Source organism: Heliconius melpomene, chromosome 2 (assembly GCF_056956725.1).
Source record: "Heliconius melpomene rosina isolate 202511_hmr_F chromosome 2, ASM5695672v1, whole genome shotgun sequence".
Taxonomy (NCBI): Eukaryota; Metazoa; Arthropoda; class Insecta; order Lepidoptera; family Nymphalidae; genus Heliconius; species Heliconius melpomene.
The window spans coordinates 4,065,918-4,085,307 of NC_140390.1; the positions used below are offsets into that span (position 1 = coordinate 4,065,918).

General features: G+C 34.3%; 1 protein-coding gene across 4 annotated transcripts in view; it reads right to left on the reverse strand.

Annotated features, from left to right (window-relative positions):
• The window catches only part of Lim1 (LIM homeobox 1), a 52,814-nt gene that overhangs the window by 18,734 nt on the left and 14,690 nt on the right, over positions 1 to 19,390 (reverse strand). For 3 of the 4 annotated variants that reach the window (XM_085199205.1, XM_085199188.1, XM_085199179.1), the window contains exons 4-5: positions 3,217 to 3,374; positions 2,592 to 2,831 (exon numbers count right to left, since the gene is read on the reverse strand). In XM_085199205.1, coding sequence (XP_085055331.1) covers positions 2,592 to 2,831; positions 3,217 to 3,374 — 398 coding nt within the window. The remainder of the gene's footprint in view (positions 1 to 2,591; positions 2,832 to 3,216; positions 3,375 to 19,390) is intronic. The other variant, XM_085199196.1, reaches the window with a different exon arrangement.

Here is a 19,390-nt window from a genome sequence, read left to right on the forward strand (position 1 = left end):
TATATATAAATATTTATCCTTTCCATTCGTAAGTATTAGACGAGTCTATTATCTATTTTCGTAGCTTAGTAGTAGTTTAAGTCGTAGTTTTAGCCTTTTATATTTAGGTTTTCGGGCCTTTCCAATTTTATGGTGATGATTTATCGTAGAAAAGAAACCTAACGGGAAATACGAATACAAGGAACTTATCGTTAAGTTTTCTATAGGTAATTGGCCAGTGCCAAAACGCAATTGGAAGTGGTTATATTTAAAGAAATACAAACATAATTCCTACTTATATAAAAATATAGAAATCTCAATTTCTATCCATTTTTTCTTTAAATATTTCATTATTGTCTATTATACTTAAATTAAAACAAAAAAATAACAATTATAATTTCTCCATTATATCCAAATGGTTAGGTACATAAATTTAAAAAAGAACAATGATTTAGACATCGGTCTTTACCAATTTAAAAAAAATCTAGATTCCGTAATCAAAAAAATATATTTGTAACTACCTACTATTATAAAACATCTTCCAAACAACAGCGGGCCAGATGCAATGAGTTTACAAACATTTCGCGGAGGCCGTAAAACGTAAAACGTTTTTACGTTTTTACGTTTTTCTATCGGAAATCGACAAAAACTGAGACAAAGAGGAAGGGCAACAAAAACCGTGACCGAAACGGTCGATCTTAACATCTGTTACTATGGCGTAGAGAATCGTAGGATTCATGTGTTAGATTACAATTTCAGTTAACTAATCACTGTGCTAAAATTAGAAAAAAAACTTAACGGGATTAACGTTTCAAGCGAGAAATATTCCTTTTTTTTCCAGCTTCACCCTGTATCCCGTACATCAGCAGGATAGGCAAAAGAACATAGTGAAAAGACACTTCATTCCCCACTTTCTGATGAATTCTGGAGCCATTGCGTGATGAGAATTACGAGATTTCGAAACTCAACGCCGCGTTTTACTTTCGCTCTAATGAAAAAAATGAAACGCGAAGAAATGAAAATATTATTAAATATTCAATATATACCAGGACTGGCCTGAATTATATTGTACTTTCCACAGATAAAAAATGTTTACACATTCAATTTAATATGAAAAATGACACTGACAGTTAATCATACAGGAAAAAAAATCTATTCTTAAAAAATAAACAAATTCAAAATAGGAATTTGTTATGCCACACTCGATATAGTCTGTAATTAGGTTATTTGTCACGTCAGCGCTGGCGTTCCTGAACGGATGAGCGCGCGATATTCAATTTGCGAACGATTTCAGGCGCCGCCATGATGGAATGGCCGCCATTTGTAACGGTTACCGGTTACCGGTGAAATGTTTCGAGTGATGAATAGATACTTGAATTAAATCGATTTTTAATAGAAAATTCGATTTAATATTGATTAATAAGATCTTTAAGGTCGTCGTGGTATAGGAACACAAAGGTAATGCGACGGTTGTGGGTTTCTTCTCCACTTGGGGGAATGAATTATTATTTATTAATATTTTCATTTGTTAGCTCTGACACCAAGGTAAAAGCCCCACGTTCAATTTCAACACTGCTACGAAAAAACACGGAGTGTCTTAACACTAGGATCCTTCTGCTCTAGATATCCTGATATTTGTAAGATACAGCGTGAAGCTGATAAAATATCTTTAATAAGATGTGATCTATGTATAGATATACCTATCTTTTACCGAAGCAATATGAAACAAGACAAAATGCTTTATAGTACCAGTAATTAATATAATGTAATATCTATCGTGATACTAAATATCTAAGTCGACTAAGTACCTACAAAGTTAAACACTTGAACTTTCTACCGATAACTTAGCTCTTGTTACCCAAGTTTGTCAAGGTTGCTTAAAATAGCACTAAGTTAGTGATCTAAGTACAAATTGAGAAACTTTATCGAGACTCCAACAATTCATTATTATTGCATTGTCATCGATGATATTCTTACTTTATCCTTATTTACAAAATACTTTCAAGTATTTCTTAAGATATTTAAAAATATATTTTTTAACTAACAAAACTTTTCTTTTATACTATAAGCGGCCCGCCCGCGGCTTCGCCTGCGTGAACTACGTTATTATTAATTTCTATCTCCATGAGTACTTACGTCCTATAAGTGACGTCCATTCAAAATTTGAGACTAGCATTTGTAGTAACGAAGTTTCATACAAACTTTCAACCCCAAAAACAACCCCATAGAAGTCGAATATTGCAAATTCTCGTCTTAGCGAGCACCTACGTCCTATAAGTAACTCCTATGCAAAATTTCAGATTCCTAGCACATGTAGTTACTGAGATTTGGTGACGAGTGAGTGACCTTTCGATTTTATATATATAGATTACAATGTAACGTCAGAACAAAAGGAATAATGGTAAGTCCTACAAAATTGTTCATTCATTTTGTCTATAGGATCTGTCGAGTGTCTTATCTTAGTAATTCTAAACTACTATCAATTAATTAAATAGTTGATAGCAAATATTTTTAAGTTTAATTTTAAACCCATTTTAGACTATTTAAAATCCTTATTAACCAATCCTTTCTATTTTTAACAACTATACAAAAAAAGATAAGATTCCACTTACTTGAATAACTCTCATAGGCAGCCCTGTCTCTTTCGCCAACTGCTCCCGTATATGCCTCGTTGGCTTAGGTGTTTGTGAGAACGCCGATTTTAGTATTTCTAATTGTTTGGCCTTTATCGTTGTTCTTGGACCTCTTCGTTTTGAACCTCCGTTGCCGTCATCAGGTGATTTGTTTTCCGCTTGTGAATCTCTTGTCTCCGGATCCCCATCCAAGGAACCCTGGCCGGGGAAAAGAAAAAACTGAGTCCGACTATGTGGCCTAGGTTCATGCATGTGATTTGAGATGGCCATGTACATAGATTATAAAAGAATTTTGTGTAATATTTCAATTTTAAAACGACCTTTATAATTATCTATCTTTTCCACGTCTATTACTCAAGAAATGCTCAAAATCTAAAGTAATGTCAAGATTTCTAGATTCTTTCTAGATTATTCTTTCTAGATTAAACTTAAACTTAATTTTAACATATTCTTAAAAACAAACACTTATTAAGGGACATATCTTACAAGATATATTATCTATTTTCTGTATTAAAATACGAAGAAATAAATTTATAATTTTGATTCTTTAAATCTTTTATAAAGATATCTTGTGGGTGGATGGGTATACATCAGTAATACCAACCTGGTCTTCCGAATCTTCATGGGGTTTCGTATCCCCATTGTGTGACAGTTCTGAGTGTAACGCCGGGTGCGGCGCGTGCGCTGGACTGCTAGAGTTGTTGGCCGCTCTCGATTCGTCCTCCTCTTCTTCGTCCGTCCCAGAACCTAGTAGGGAATCCGCTGTTAAAACAAAGATATAATTATAATTTCAATATATTCTTCATATTACTTATAGGTATTGTATAGGTATGTGTGACTGTAAACGTGACAGGTTGAGGGTTCGATTCCCACTCAAATGAATTTGATATGTCCATTTTCTTGGCTCTACGTTGAGGAAATGAAATGAAGAATTCGGCGGAAAATGGAGAACAGAGTATCGTAACACTAGGTTCCCTCTGCCTACCCTATTTTTACAATACAGCGTTATGCTTCTTTTAAAAACATAAAGTTAGTAATTTTGATATTTTTTTATATATTTTTTATTTTAGTTCTACTGCTTATTGTTTCACCGTAGCACAGAAAAAAAAAGCAATTTACGTATCGATATGTAAATTTAAGTATACTTTCTTTGAGAAAATTGCATATAATTTCAATTTCCTGCTTGTTAGCGTATCCAATTTTAAGATTTGCATACAATATCTAGCAATAACTGGGGCTTGCCCTATACGACCTAAAATTGACTTATCAAAAAGCAATCGCGCTACCCTCCTACGTTTAACTGAATAAAAATGTAATTTCGGGACTCCCCCGCCGGGAGAATTAGCCGCAAAAACAATTACTTATAAAAGAAATTGACCAAAATAGTAGGTTATATAAAAATAAATAATAATAATAGAAAAGCTGTTTTTTGTTATAAATAATAAATATTTCTGTTTGTTTATTACAATATTTATTGCCGTAGATTGTCTTAGATTATTGATAGAAATTATAGCTGCCTGAAGCTGATATCCAGAGGAAACAATAATTAAGTAGTATAATATAAATACTTACAGATATTTAATTTCCATAAGCATTTTAAGAAATATGTAAGAGACTACTCTTTACATTGCAATCTAACGTTGCTTTTTACTATATTTTTTTCAGCTCAACACTGTATCCTGCATATAGCTAGATAGGCAGAGGGAATCCAGTGTTAGGACACTCCGTTCTCCACTTTCAGCGAATTTTTAAGGCATTGCCTGTTCAGTGGCGCGACACAACGCCTTATCAGAGCGAAGAAATGAAAATATTAATAAATAATAATTCATCTCCCCCGAATGTGAATCGAACCTACAACCTATCACGTTACAGTCACACACTTGCACTCCTACGCCACGACTAGCCTCTATCTATACTTATACTATTACTATATTACTATTTACTATTTACTATTACTATCTATACTAATATAATAAAGCGGAAGAGTTTGTTTGTTTGTTTGTTTGTTTGAACGCTAAGATCTCTGAATCTACTGGTCCGATTTACTATGTTTTTGTTTTGTATGAAAGCTGTATTCTTCAGAAGTGCTATAGGCTATATAATATTACATTACACATATATACTAATAAATTAAAATACTTTCTAATTTGACATGCAATTTATTCTGCCATGTTAATAACAACCGTCGTTGCTAAGCAACGGTTTGCAAAGTTTCTTTGTTGTTTTAAGAAAACGTCACCCAAAATGAACTTATATTTTGATATTCATCCTTATAAAAATAAATATATTATATAATATTTAATTAATATTTTTATAGTTCAAGCAGGCGTAGCCGCGTCCGGGTCCACTAGTTATTAATAATAATTCATTTCAAAAATAACTCGGTGCAACGCTGTCAGAAACAACTGACAGCCACCAATCGATTTTCGCTCGCGGCTATATAAATATAAATATAATAGACTCGTAGCTAAACATCTGTTGTGAGACAACTCTATTGCGGTTTATATAGCTTCATGAATAAGATATATGGAAGCCGTCGTGGAGTAGGGGCATAAGGGTGATACGACGATTGTAGATTCGATTCCTACTCTAAAAAAGAATGATTATTTCTTAATATTTTCATTTCTTCTAGAAAAAATTGGCGGATAGTGGGAAACAGAGTGTCTTAACACTAAGTTGTCTCTGCCTTCTTACCATTCACATATTTCTTAGTGAGCAAAGAAAGAATAAAGGAAGATAATGACGCTACCTTTTTATTTAACTGCAAGAAATGTTATAAGCACCCTTGAACTTCCTTCAGGAAATAGTAGAGAAAAATAGGTTTGAGTATATTGTTCACTAAAATAAGACGGTGTCGAATTCAAATCTCTCTTAGATAGAATTGTGTGTGTATCGATACATATAGGTACCTATACGAAATCATAAGCGGTAGAGCGGAGAGAATTATCACTATACCTTCTTTATTTATTATATTTAAGCATACAAAATATCAAAGCTATAATATAAGATCTAAACAAAGAATTTTCTTCTCGTTTCTTTAAGTCCACAGACAATTAAAAGTTTGGCACCTAAGCTAGGCTAGGCTATTGAACTAGACTATACAGCCAGTGCTTTTTATTTTGGCCCAATACATCAGTACCTAGATCTAGATCTATTATATCCATAAATTTTTACATCTCAAATATCTTTACTAAGTTTCAGTAATAATATAGCTATAGCCATATTTGCTATAAAATTTTGGTCTAGACACTAGTATAGATCTAGTCTAGATTTTACTATAGATATATAGAACAACTAAATACGAAGCAAAATATATACCTTCAGAATATAGGTATGCCCTCAAAATATATACCCTAAAAATATATGCCCTCAAAATATATGCCCTCAATGAGTTGCGGCTTATAAAACTTGACTTCTATTAATCTTATAACCGTTTCCGGATCTGACTGGCCCCTTCTTCTAATAGTGCAAATCATTATTCTGGCTTGTATTGAGGTCAGTCGTGGTACTGGGGCACAAAGTGTTACTGTAAACTCGACTGGTTGGGGGTTCGATCCCCATACGAGAAGATTGTCGTATGGGCATATTGATATTGATAATGATTGTCCCCATTCGCTCTCGCGTCGGGGCAAAGCGCGGCGTTGAGTTACGCCACTTAATAGTGCCTCCAGCATCAAATGAGGACCGAGTGTCTTAAAACTAACTTCCCTCTGCCTCCACTGATATTTTCGGGATAGGTACCTAAAGCGTGAAGTCGATTTTCTTTTTAAATGAAGGAATGTGGAAAACGAAAGGAAAATACTTATTATGACTAACGGTGTGTGTTTAAGCATATTAATATTAAATGATCAAAAATATATACTGTAATTGTAGTATGTAATTTATTTATTTTTTCATTTCTTCATTTAATTAAATATTAACATATGTTTAACACACCGTAAGAGAATCTTCAATTCGATTTTCATTTAAAAAATCTCAATTTTTATAATTATCTATGGAAGTATAGCAAACAAAAATAGTTAAAACTTTCTTTCACACTAATAATCACCGTGTGAAGGTACACCCAATTGTTTCAAGACCAGATCGCACTCATTCCGTTCAAACACTTAAAAGTAAAACGTCCGGAGAGAGGCGGCACTCTCACCCCTAGAACAAACACTCTACCCACTGTAGAGCTTGTAACAACTTGAAGTTGAAGTGTTTACTTTGAAATTATATCGATGAAACTAGTCTTTGGAGTTTGATTGTTTTATTTATGTTGGGTACTTTTTATGGTGGTCTCGTGGAAAATAAGAGTAGCTTAAATAAATTATATTTTCCAAGTAGTTTTTTTCTTGTTTAGGAATGGACGGAGGACGTTAGGGAATGGGAACCTAATAACATTAAGGTTCTCATACCTTTAGCTAAGCCTATTTTGTAATTTCATTTTTTTATATACATATATGTAGTTTAGTTAAATATTAGGTATATAAGAATGTAGTTCTAAACAGGATCTTTCCACTACCATGGACCTTTGTTTAATGATATCTAATGTTTAATATTTTCGCTATTTAATAAACTTTTTTTTTAGCAGCGTAGGCAGAGGGGGGTAATGTTGAGACACTCCGCTTTCCATTTTCCGCTGAATTCTGAAGGCATTGCGTATTTAGCGTTTTGCCTCGACACCAGAACGAAGAAATTAATATATTAAATATTGAAGATAACTAAGCCTTATGCATCTACTTAAAAATTTAATAACTGTGAATTCTTCTTTAAAATAAGATAAATTGGTATTCAAAAATTTGAATTTTCCAATACCAATTTTCCTGCAAACGTAAAATAGATGCGCCCCGGCCGAAATCAATTTTAAGTCTCCCCAAATAAACGACTCCTTTTGTCCCGCTCCTCCCCTCTAATCGAATTTTAGCGGTGAAACTGCTTTTTATTGTCGCTAAATTTGAATGATCGTGTTTCCCTTTGATATTTTAAATAGTTTTGTGGCTTCTTCAATTTGGAATTAGAATAAATTGTTAAAAGGGCCACGTCAGGTGTGACAACTAGTTTTAGTATAGTTTATTATAGCATCTATTTAACACGATTATAGATATGTTTAGTATAAGATTTAATTCTTTCTTTCCTAAGTGAGGAATAAAACTTTGAAAATGTCACAAAAAAATAGACTTTTTTTATTTTATATCTATTATGATTAATAGATATCATCACGTTTTAGTTTTTTAATCGTGTTTTACAATTAAGTATATTAAAAACCGCCGGAAGTAACTACGTATGTGATGTATTAAAATTACTAACTTTTTACTAAAATTTGTATACTTAATAGATAAATTCGTCCATTTTTATGCATAAAAAATTGATATGCATATTGTTCTAGATATTATTCCACAAACCCACTTTTATTATAAATATAACATGGCATAAACATATCTACCAAGATAATCAACAATTAGTAACTATTAACAATTCAATCAAGGAGGCCCACGAATAATTATTAATAATTATTTCCCAAAAAAAAAAAATTACATCTGCTATCCAGACATCTTTAACAACCTATTAGTGGAGTGAAAGCTATAAAAATCACAGATTATTTCCTATTACAGGTAAATTAAAGTATATTATGGTGTGTTTATGGTGCCGACCACCATCTTAAATGTAAAATAAGAAAAGATAAAGATCTAAGAACATAAAAGATATGGGAATTCTTTGTGGGGCCGGTAGCCGCGTATGCTTATGTAAGGCCGTATACAATACGGGGCACGCACACAAGCGTAACGCGGCACACATGAAAGGGCGTTATACGCAAACGTGGAACGCCGGCCCGTGATTGGTGGGCGCGTTGGCGACGGCCACGCCCACTTTTATCGACGTTGCGCCGGGAACGTGCGTGCGAAACATCCGTATATGTAAAATAGCTATAGGTTGGGCTGAGTGTAGGTTTGAAATGTCATTTCCATTGGGCACCCCCCCCGTCTGCGTTCGGGAAATGGGCACGGATTTTTCAAAGGTTCCCTTCCCCTATTGTACGGTGTGAGATTGAAATTTTGCGATATTCTCAAATTACTTCACATTTTGTGTTTGTTGTAGCAAATATTGCAAATGAAAATAATTCATAATCTATATATATAAAATCGAAAGGTCACTCACTCATCACGAAATCTCAGAAACTATATGTGCTAGAAATCTCAAATTTTGCATAGGAGTTACTTATAGGACGTAGGTGCTCGCTAAGACGGGAATTTGCAATATTCGACTTCTAAGGGGTTGTTTTTGGGGTCGAAAGTTTGTATGAAACTTCGTTACTACAAATGCTAGGAGTCTCAAATTTTGCATAGACGTCACTAAGACGTAGTCATGGAGACAGAAATTAATAATAACATAGTTCAGGCGGGTGTAACCGCGAGCGGACTGCTAGTAATTTATATAACTCTTATAATAATAAATACATAGATATCTATAACCTCAGAGCAACACAGACTCCTAGCTTGATGACATTTGGATAAAGCCAAAAGAGGGTCGGGGGTCAAAAGAAATTGGTGGTTACTTCCCGCTATAAAGGTAGTCGTGAGCGTGACTTCCCCAGGTAGCCATGGGAGGGTAAGAATACAATTAAACAGCTTATGGTAGCATGAGTTGAGTTTTTACCCACTTTTGATTCGCGGCGCCTCGCCGGCGGACGTAGGTTCGATGACTAATGAATTTTCGTCTGCCTATATATTTTTTACTGTTATCGAGCTTCGTTACTAAGTTATACAATGCCGGTATTAGGTATTTCTTATAAGGAAAGTATGCAATTGTGTTTTTATGTGTTTTTTATATATATAATTTATTGGAAGATTGGGCTTTAAATATATTGTAATATATATTTTTTGTTATATATTGTAGAGAGAACCTGTCGGGAACCTAATGTAGCACGAAGTCCTACTTAAAATAAATAATGAAACAAAAGTTTTGGTTAAATAATTGAAAATGCTAAGTTTCTTTATATTTTTTCAGTTATTATAAATAACATTGATTGATTTATTTCTACTTCTAAGCAATAATAAAATAGCCTAAGACGTGAAAGTAAAGAAATATCGAAATCATATGTAAGTTATATTATAAGAAATCGTTAGAAACGTACACTTTTAATCCTATCCTTTCACATATACCTATTACAAAACTTAAAAAAGAAATTACAATCATTAATTCCAATTAGAAAATGAATTTAAACGATCACACATAAAGGAATTCAACTAAAAATTATGAACACACACACAAATAGCCTCGTTAACAATATTCAATAACTCTAACAAGATAAATAACCAGAGGTCAACCGGTGGAACCTTTCTATCATAAAGTTCCCTAATTCCAGCAATAATAAACAAAGAAAACCCATAAATAACGGTAAGAGATATTCTAAAAAGTAATATGTCAGCGTCCCACCGCCATTAGGAACGCCATGTTTAATCTAACACAATGCGGTGCGCAAGCGCAGCCGGGCAGCAGTTAGATAAATTAGTGTGCTATCCATCAGATAGCTGTGAAAAATTGTAGGTGAATTATTATTTTTTTTTATTTTTATATGGCTAAAACGAATTGTACGACGTAACTACGATCCGTATGCCTAAAATATAAATATTTGTTTATTTTTTACATTAGGTACCTAACGCCTATGCTTTACGCTATATCTTTTTTTTATGGAAAAAGGACAAGGCAAACGAGCGTTCGGGTCACCTGATGATGATCACCGTCGCCCACGAGCAGCACCACAGGTGCGTTGCCGGCCTTTGAGGTGGAGATAGACGCGCTTTTTGTAACCATATCGTATATCGTATAGGTATATATCCCACCCATAGCAGAGTAGGCTGAGGGAACCTAATGTTAAGTTAAGTTAAGTCCATATTTGCAGACGAATTCTGAATGCAGTTGCAGTTGAGTAGAGAAATTCAACGCCGCTCTTTTCTTCAGCACCAGGGCAAAGAAATAAAATTATAAACTATTTAATTTGCTCGAGTGAGAATCGAACCTACTAGGCTTGTACTATTAGTAGGTGACAATTGAAAACAATCGTAATAGTGTTATTACGTGCTTGCTATAATGATGATAGGAGAGGTCAAGTAGGGAACGAGCATTTATTCATACTTTTAAATTATCTCCATTACTAAGAAGTTGCTGCAATCAAATAAACATTTGTCGACAAAAACACCACTGTTGTTTCTTCTAATGTAATTTTTTTAATGAGTACTCAAAGAATTAATGTAAATAAGTACAGCTTCACGCTGTATCCCGCACGCAGCAGGGTAGCCAGAAGGAACCTAGTGTTACGACACTCCGTTCCCCACTTTCTGCCGAATTCTGGAGGCATTGCGTGTGGAATGGCGGAACAGATAGTATATTTGGAACATCTAATTTTCTCCTCTATTTTCTGTTATTATAGTATGGTCAAGAAGCATAGTAAGTAAATCGAGAAATTAAAAATATTTTAAATAGTATTTATTCCTCTAAAGGAAACTTGGAGGCACAGCTATCGTTTAATATATGGCGTCAATATATACTAATACGTTTTTATTTTCTTACTTTTCAGAACATATTAATGAAATTAATACATTTTGAATACCTATGAAAGTATTTATAAATATATTAAAAAAATAACAAAATGGGTTTAGCCTTTAAAGAAAACTAGGTACCTATTTTCCATTTATATAGGTAACATTCTTAATGACCTGGCAAGAAGTAATTTCAGCTAAGTATCCATTACCAGGGCCTGTCAGTCATCCATCATGCTGGTGACTCTTACGCTTCGTTCTATTAGAAACTAGTCAATGTGGGTTTACTCTGAACGCAGGAGTTTGATAAATGATTCTACTAAATAGTTCAAGTGAGTGGCATATGGATATACTCGTAGGCTTCGAAATGGTGGGTTTATATTAACGAATTTACAGGTATAGGTTTGCTATGTTATAACGATTTTATTTGACTTGTGTCAAAGATGAAGATATAGAGAGAAAAAAGAAAGATAAAAAGAACACGAAATAAGCAAAAATAGGAAATGAACAATATATAAAATCTTGCTAACATTAAAATAAATTAGCAACTTTGCGGACGCTGTTCTACCTTTAAGCATAAAAGGCTGAACTGTTTTAAATGTAACTATACACTACAATATACACAATACTACACTACAATAACACTACACTACAATATATACAATAACAAAATGAAAAGAAAGATATATAAAGATTTTGTGTAATTTGGGTATAATAAGACAATACTGTCAAGCGGGCGAAGCCGCAATTAGACCGCTAGTATATTATAGCAAAATAAAATATACCATAAGAGAAATAGAAATAGGTATCAGCTATACTCGTATATAAGAAACAAACAAAACAGAAATACAAGTAAGTATACAATACACTGCGGTAACTCCGTGACCGCACTTCGTGACCCGACGAGATTGCTTGCGTGTGCAGTGGCTTTATTTGTTCTATCTTCATACTATATCTCAGCTTCCATAAATGTAAATATATTATGTTTTTGCAAATATATGTATATATATATGTAGGCACAAAGAATTTAATGTCAATACTCTTTGTTCTCTGTTTTATGTTTGAATTAGAGATATTGGGTGTACCGGAACTAAGCAATGCAGTTTGAATATAAATCTATCTATCACTAATAATATTTTTAGATTAATCGTTTTGGGTTAAATCAAAAATATATGAAAAAAATTACAATAATTAAACAATTTTTGTTTATCTTGTATGGAAATCCTAACAATAGATATTCCATGGTGCATCAATTCTAGTGTCTCTCAAGGCTCTGTTTTGTCACCTACACTATTTCTAGTTCATATCAATGACATGTTGGTTGAGAACTCTATTTATTCCTATGAAGATAATAGTACTGTTGATTCCGTTTACCAGGTTAATGCTCAGCTCTTCCGTGCTAAGCTGAAGGAGTTGAAACATGTCGCTGTAAGCATATCTCGTATAGGTTTCGATTCTCAATACCTCACAAACTTAATGTATCGAAAACAGAAGTATGTGCATTTTCTGCAGAAAAAAAATTTTTCACCCCGATTCTCCATCAAGATCTCTTCTAACTCCATCCGACAAAATATATTCCTTTTATATAAAACACAATTCTCCCACATATGGAACACTGCTCTCACTTTTGGGCTGGAAAGTGTTCAAAACGTCGGGTTTCCAAAAAGATTACTTAGGTTAAAGACTTCCATTTAAAAAACAAAGATCTTATTCTTGGGTCTGGTCAAATTCTATAAATTTCAAAAGGTTTGAAAATGAAAAATAATATAAAAAATGTATAACATATATATTTTAACACATCTTATAAATTTACGCATCTCCGTGACCGATCGTCGTGACCCGGCGGACGCGCGGAGTGCACCGGGGTTATTTATTCTGTTTAAACTTATGATAGCAGAAGTTTATAGATACCTAATGAGAGCTGGCTCTTATAATGCTTCGTTTATTTTATATATATAGCTATTTTTAGTATATGAAATGTAAAAATATTAACTATAATAATACAATAAGAAACTATAAGAATTGAGTGTCTTAACACTAGGTTCCCTCTGCCTACCCTGCTGTGTGCGGGATACAGCGTGAAGCTGATTTAATTATTTTTTTAATTTAATAATACAATTATTGGAGGATGTACATATACAGGTCTAAATCTATATTTTTTTTAAGACTAAGATTTTAATATTGAAACAAAACAAAAGAAAATAATGACATCATTATTATCTCACATACAAATAGCTATTTCGCAGAAAACTCTTTAACACTACATAGTTACACAATCAATAATTACGGATATTATTAAGAAATATTGTAGATGAATGCAAAAAATTCAAATGAACGTAATCGCAAAATAAATAAAAGCAGTGTAAAACAAGTTGTCACATAATGACATGGTTGACGCTAATGACGAAGTGGCCATACGAAATCGTACAATGAGATGAGGCGAGACGACGCGCGCAGGCGCACGCGGCGTGCCAAATCGACAATGTACGGTAGGCCACAGGTGCGGGTTCGCTTCTTTTATTTTCAACTGAGGCTACGTTATGGTATGTGATATTACAGATTGCTTAAATGCAAAAAATATATATATTGTATCCATGTTATGTTTGATGGGGTTGACGACGACCTTGTGGAAGTTTTCAAATTTGTTGAAGTTTTCAAATTTCTGCAAATTTCTTAGCTCTGGCATCAAGGCGTTGAGTTACGCCACAGATAACGCAATGCCTCCTAAAATTAGGTGGAAAGTGGAGGATGGGGCACTAGGTTTCCTCTGCCCAGCTATTTGTGGTATATTTGTGTGAAGCTAATATGAAAAAACGATTGTAATCTTCATTATACCAAAATTTTTATTTCACATAAGTAATATTCAGATTTAAACCAATCTTCACCGATCTAAACTAGTTGTAATTATTGAGTCCATATAAAGCTGGCGTAGGTAGCGTAGCCCCATAATAATTAATGTTCTATGTGATTTTACCGACACAAGCCATTATATATTAAATCAAGTAGCTCCACGCACAGTAGAAAGTTATAATACAAAGTTTGAATGCAATATAATTAAAAGGGCCGAGCCAAACACGATCAATCTCTCACTCCATCTCCCCACTTAAACTCAAAATAATAGATGGCCAGCTCTAATGTCACTTTTTTCTCCGTCCCGGCGTACGGAGTACAAGACGGAATTGACAGGTCATCAGCGACGGCGCAGGCGCACGGTGACGGTGCTTTTTCTTTCACCAGCCTTCCTCGCAATCCAAGCTACCATCTAATAGAGAACGCAAGCAATTATATGCCTTATTCAGTAGCTGTGAAAGCCATAAATTGTACACAATGGACACGCGTTTAAGTCTTTTGTGTGCGGTTCTTTTTTCCAAGATTATCTTCGGCGGCCGAGGCGTGAAGGCCGAGTGCCACACAACATGGCGTCGACAGGTTTCTTCCCGCTTTTTTTATCTCTTTGTTTCTCCATTATTGTCTATGGATGTTTCCCGCCGTTCGATTTTTGAATAAGTTTTCTTTTTTTTTTCGCATTATTAATATTGGAGCTGTGTTTTAGTTTTATTTCTATAACATACAGGCTGAAAGGCTTCGTTGTGGGAACCAGTGATAAAGTGTTTTAGTATCGGTTCATTTGCGTTCTCGGAAAGTTTTAATAAATTTGAACTCATCAAAAAATGTTTGAGAATTCGCGGTCGCTAGCCGAGACCGAAATGTAATTCGCAGAAAATTATGATTTAGGGGTCATAAAAATTTCGAAAACAATAGAGCGTAGGAGGTCCGAATCGGTAGCCGCTTAGAATTTTCACAGGGTTTTAAAATACATCGAAATAAACAAGAGGTAGGATATCACTATCGTAGTACCTTTATCGAAGGCTTATACAAGTATGTTTTATTTTCAGGTCATTGACTCTTTCTCTTTCTCCGTTCTGCATGGTAATGTGATTTTTAACAACAGGAGTTCCCCACGAGCTTGCTAACCACTAAATACCTCAAATTCAAGAAGTAAATCTGTTACTAAACTATGCAAAACTCACGCTTCATAGTTAAAGTTTAACCCAACGTTCTAAGATTTAAGTTTGACATTTAATCTTGTTTACATTTATGACATAAGATCTTTACGTTCCTGGAAACCCAATTAACTTTTAACAATTAGTTAAGGGAATTTCGATTTTAAACACAACAAATAGGGTATAAATTTGTATGTTAATAAGTGAGGAAACATAATGAAATGAGGCGTAGCGGGTTCGATTTCCGATTCAGACAATTAAAGTGTTGAGGTTATGGCACGGTCGGCTTGGTAGCATATGTTTTGTATGAATGGGCCATTTTGAGTGAACAAGCGATGAATTGAGTGTAGGATGTCCAATTTTATTTGTGTTGATGAGTTGTATTCTGAGAATGTTTTGGTTATTCAGGACAAGGGTCAATGTCTTGGGAAAAAATCTAAATTATATCCATTTAATCGTATTTTTTTTTAATTAACATAGATTCCCTTGAAATTCAAGGACAAGTAAATAACTTAATTTAACTTCATGCTTTATCCCTAGCGGGGTAGTCAGAAGGAAAGCGCCAAACCCTACGGTCTAAATTAACATAGAGTCTTTTGAAATTAAAGGACAAGTATATAAAAGATTAAAAAAACAACGTTACGCATTCTCAAGTTGGTGCTTTTAGCAGCGTTAACAGAGGAAACTTAGTGTTAGGATACTCCGTTCCCTACTTTCCTCCGAATTTTAGAGATATTCTGAACAGGCAATTCTAGAATAATTCTAGAGTTTATTTCTCCGAGTCGAATCCATAGCCATCGTGTTTACAGTGAAATGCTATGCCACTGTGCCTAAAGAGTCTCTTGTAAAAACAATGTCGACTTTATTAAATAACTTTACTATATAAATTATATTTTAAAACTCTATCATTGATATAAAATTTCTACCTCAAAAACTTTTCTAGCAAAGCCTTAACTATCTCTCATTAGTAAACACACAGAATTGTACTATTAGATGCTATACAATAATAATGGATGTCGGTCCTATAAATTACCATTGTCACTAGTTTATGGGGTCTTATGGGGCCCTAATTAAAGCGGGTCCACTTAAATTGGAAACATCTCTACACGCTATGAATATTTTTAAAGTGAGAGTTTAAGATTTGTTTGAATCTATAAGTTAGGTACTCTATTCATTTTTATGTTCATCTTTAGTTATTTTCTGAAAAAAAAAATGTAAATTTTTAGTTAGTTAGCGTAGAAACCTAAAAATTGTTATTTTTAAAGAAATATTAATACTACTATACTTTTAAAGACCTAAATTAATTGTCAATTCTACCTACTACTTGCCCAACGTCACGTCAGCTACAAATTAACAAACGTTACACAATATTACTTCAAATTCAAAACGAATCCAAGGCCGATTATTTGAAATATAATAAAGAGATTTCGACATTAAATATTTATTAAAAATTGACTTTTTGACATGAATTTCACAAAAATAATAGGATATGGCTATAGGCTTGCACTCGTATGGTTCACTTTTATATGAACAGATGAACAGAAACAACAAATACTGGGCAAACGTCAATTTCACGCCATTTACCCGAGCACAATACTGATGCAAAAGAAACAAAATAATTCGAACGAAATTATTGGGATCGTGGTTTCAACGCGAGATTTCCAATGTGAATTTGAAGAAACGAATTCCTCGAAAATAAATCTTGGTACCCACTATATTATAGTACTTATAAATATCTAGTCCTGGAATGAGAGCCAGGTGGGCAGAAGAAGTAGCGATGCCGGAATTTAGCTGGACACAGATAAATATAGAGAATAGTGGTATTTCTTGGGGGAGGCTTTTACCCGAATGGGGTCCATAGAATTAATAAACAATTTAAAATAACTAGTAATCTAAATTAAAATTTTATACGAATATTTTTAATAATAAAAAATATTATTAGATATCTACAAATACCTATACCATTCTAAAAAACACGGCGCCAAAATATGATAAGGCGATATAATAACAACCAAAGTTTTTGCTATCAGTCCCACAACAGCAATCAGGTACAGCCGACCCCACACTTTGATAACTAATAATTAGTAATAAGTCCCAAATACTCGAAGCGACCAAATTACGCTAAACGCCGGAATTTAACCCTCGAAACGTCGCTGACAATTACTGTTAATAAATAATAATTTCAATAATAAGCGTATACAAAAACTGGGGACGACCAGCTCTAAAAGACCTCGGCATTCGCTTTGACTCCTGGTGAAGCTGTTCTTTGATATAAAATACGGAGGTTCAGATATATTGGCTTTGTTCTTCAAGACCCGTAATAGTGCGGCAACAATCGCGCAGCACTAGCGATTATATCGATTATTGTCGATAACTTGTATCGACACCGGTTATTTGGTTAGTCCGTCGATTATCGATAATTTGCCTTCGGGGTACGCTTCTGACGCTGTAAATCGTTGACCGATTAGTTTTTATACTGTTTCAATTGTGGATCGACCATCTGACTCTACAATATACGGTTCCGCTAAACGCTATAAATATAGGTGATTTTTTTTAACTTAATACAGGTGCATAATAATAGGGATTCTATTATGGACATCAGATAATCAGTTTCACGCTGCTTCCCGCACAAAGCAGGGTAAGCAGAAGGAACCTAGTGTTAAGAGGTTCCACTCCTCATTTTCCGCCGAATTCTGGAGGCGTTCAATCACGGAACGGACGCCAGAGCGGAGAAATGAAAATTTTAATTCAAATTAATTTTCCAATGCCTTGAGTGAGGATCAAACCCACTACCACTACGCCTCTGCGCCACGACTGGCCTGACTGGCCTCTATTATGAACATTATATTATATACAGAATAGTTTTAGCCAGGTTGGTACCTACCATTCTAGATGAAACATACAAAACCGAACAAAATACCGTTAAAGAACATCACCACACATGTTTTACTGCCTATAATTCTATTCCACGAGTCCGTATAAAATAGAAACTCGGGACTCGCGGGCTTTCAAAAACGTTGCATTAAAACATCATAAAATTCAAACATAAACGTTTACTGCGGCCATTTTACGAGCACGCTACCTATCGATCGTTTTAACGATAAATAAAAATTAATAGCGGACAGGTCTGTACGGAATCGCAGTGGCCGTGCTCGCAGAGAGTACCTACACTTGCCAAATTGTCGAAAATATTTTTGTATGAAACGTGGTGGCTGTTTTTTTTAGAGTAACAATTATAATAGTCCATTCTTGGCGTAAGGACACAATACTCTAGATTCCTCGAGGAAATAAAATATTTAATATTTCCATTTTCTTCGCTCTGGTATCGAGAACACTAGGTAGGAGGTATGAGTTCCACCACTCATCACGCAATACCGCCATAATTCGACGGTAAATGTGGACAGTCTTGTCAGTAGATTCCATTTGCCTACCCTGTTGTGCGGGATACTGCGTGATGCTAAAAAAAATCTGTACAAATTCGAGTAAAAAAAAAAAACTTCTAATGAACATATTTCGTTTCCTAAAACATGCAAAATAATTGTGATGGCCTCTGTCCTTAACAGAGTGTAACGTAACAAATTCTAAATTACTTGCACAAAGACGAGTATTAATATCGAGATTTAAAACGGGGCCGGTGCCATGTTATTAACTCGATCAGTCCGTCGGATGCAGAACCCCCAACCTCCAACCCCCACCCTCCCCCTCCCCTACTAAGGGGAGGGACGAAATAGGATTCTATCGGTCTCTTCCATTCCACGCCGTTCGTACTCGACGTGACTTCACATAGCTATAGCAGTCCTGGACCACTTCAATCTTATCACAAACAGCCAAGGTTCACTTTGGTTCCCAATCTTTGCGGTTCAATGGTTTTGTTTACGTCGACGTAATTTCGTGTTTTATATTTTTTTCATCCAGTTGACATTCGTGTTGGACGAAGTTCGTGAATACTTTTACTGAAATAGATTTCGGGCAGTGAGGTATTTGATAGATGTTTTGCTATGAAAAATATTCGAATTTATCACTAAATATATATGAATTTTTATAGTGAATTATCACTACATTACAATTTAAGCAGAATTTCTATAATAACATGATTCTACTGGTACTGGTACACCCTACTATTTATAGGGAACACCCCATCTCAGCGATGTGCGATAAGGCTTATCAATCAAACACACGCGCGGGGTGAATTGTAAGAAGAATTTATTATTGAACTTAAGAGAAATATGAGTCATATATAAAACCTTCTTTATTA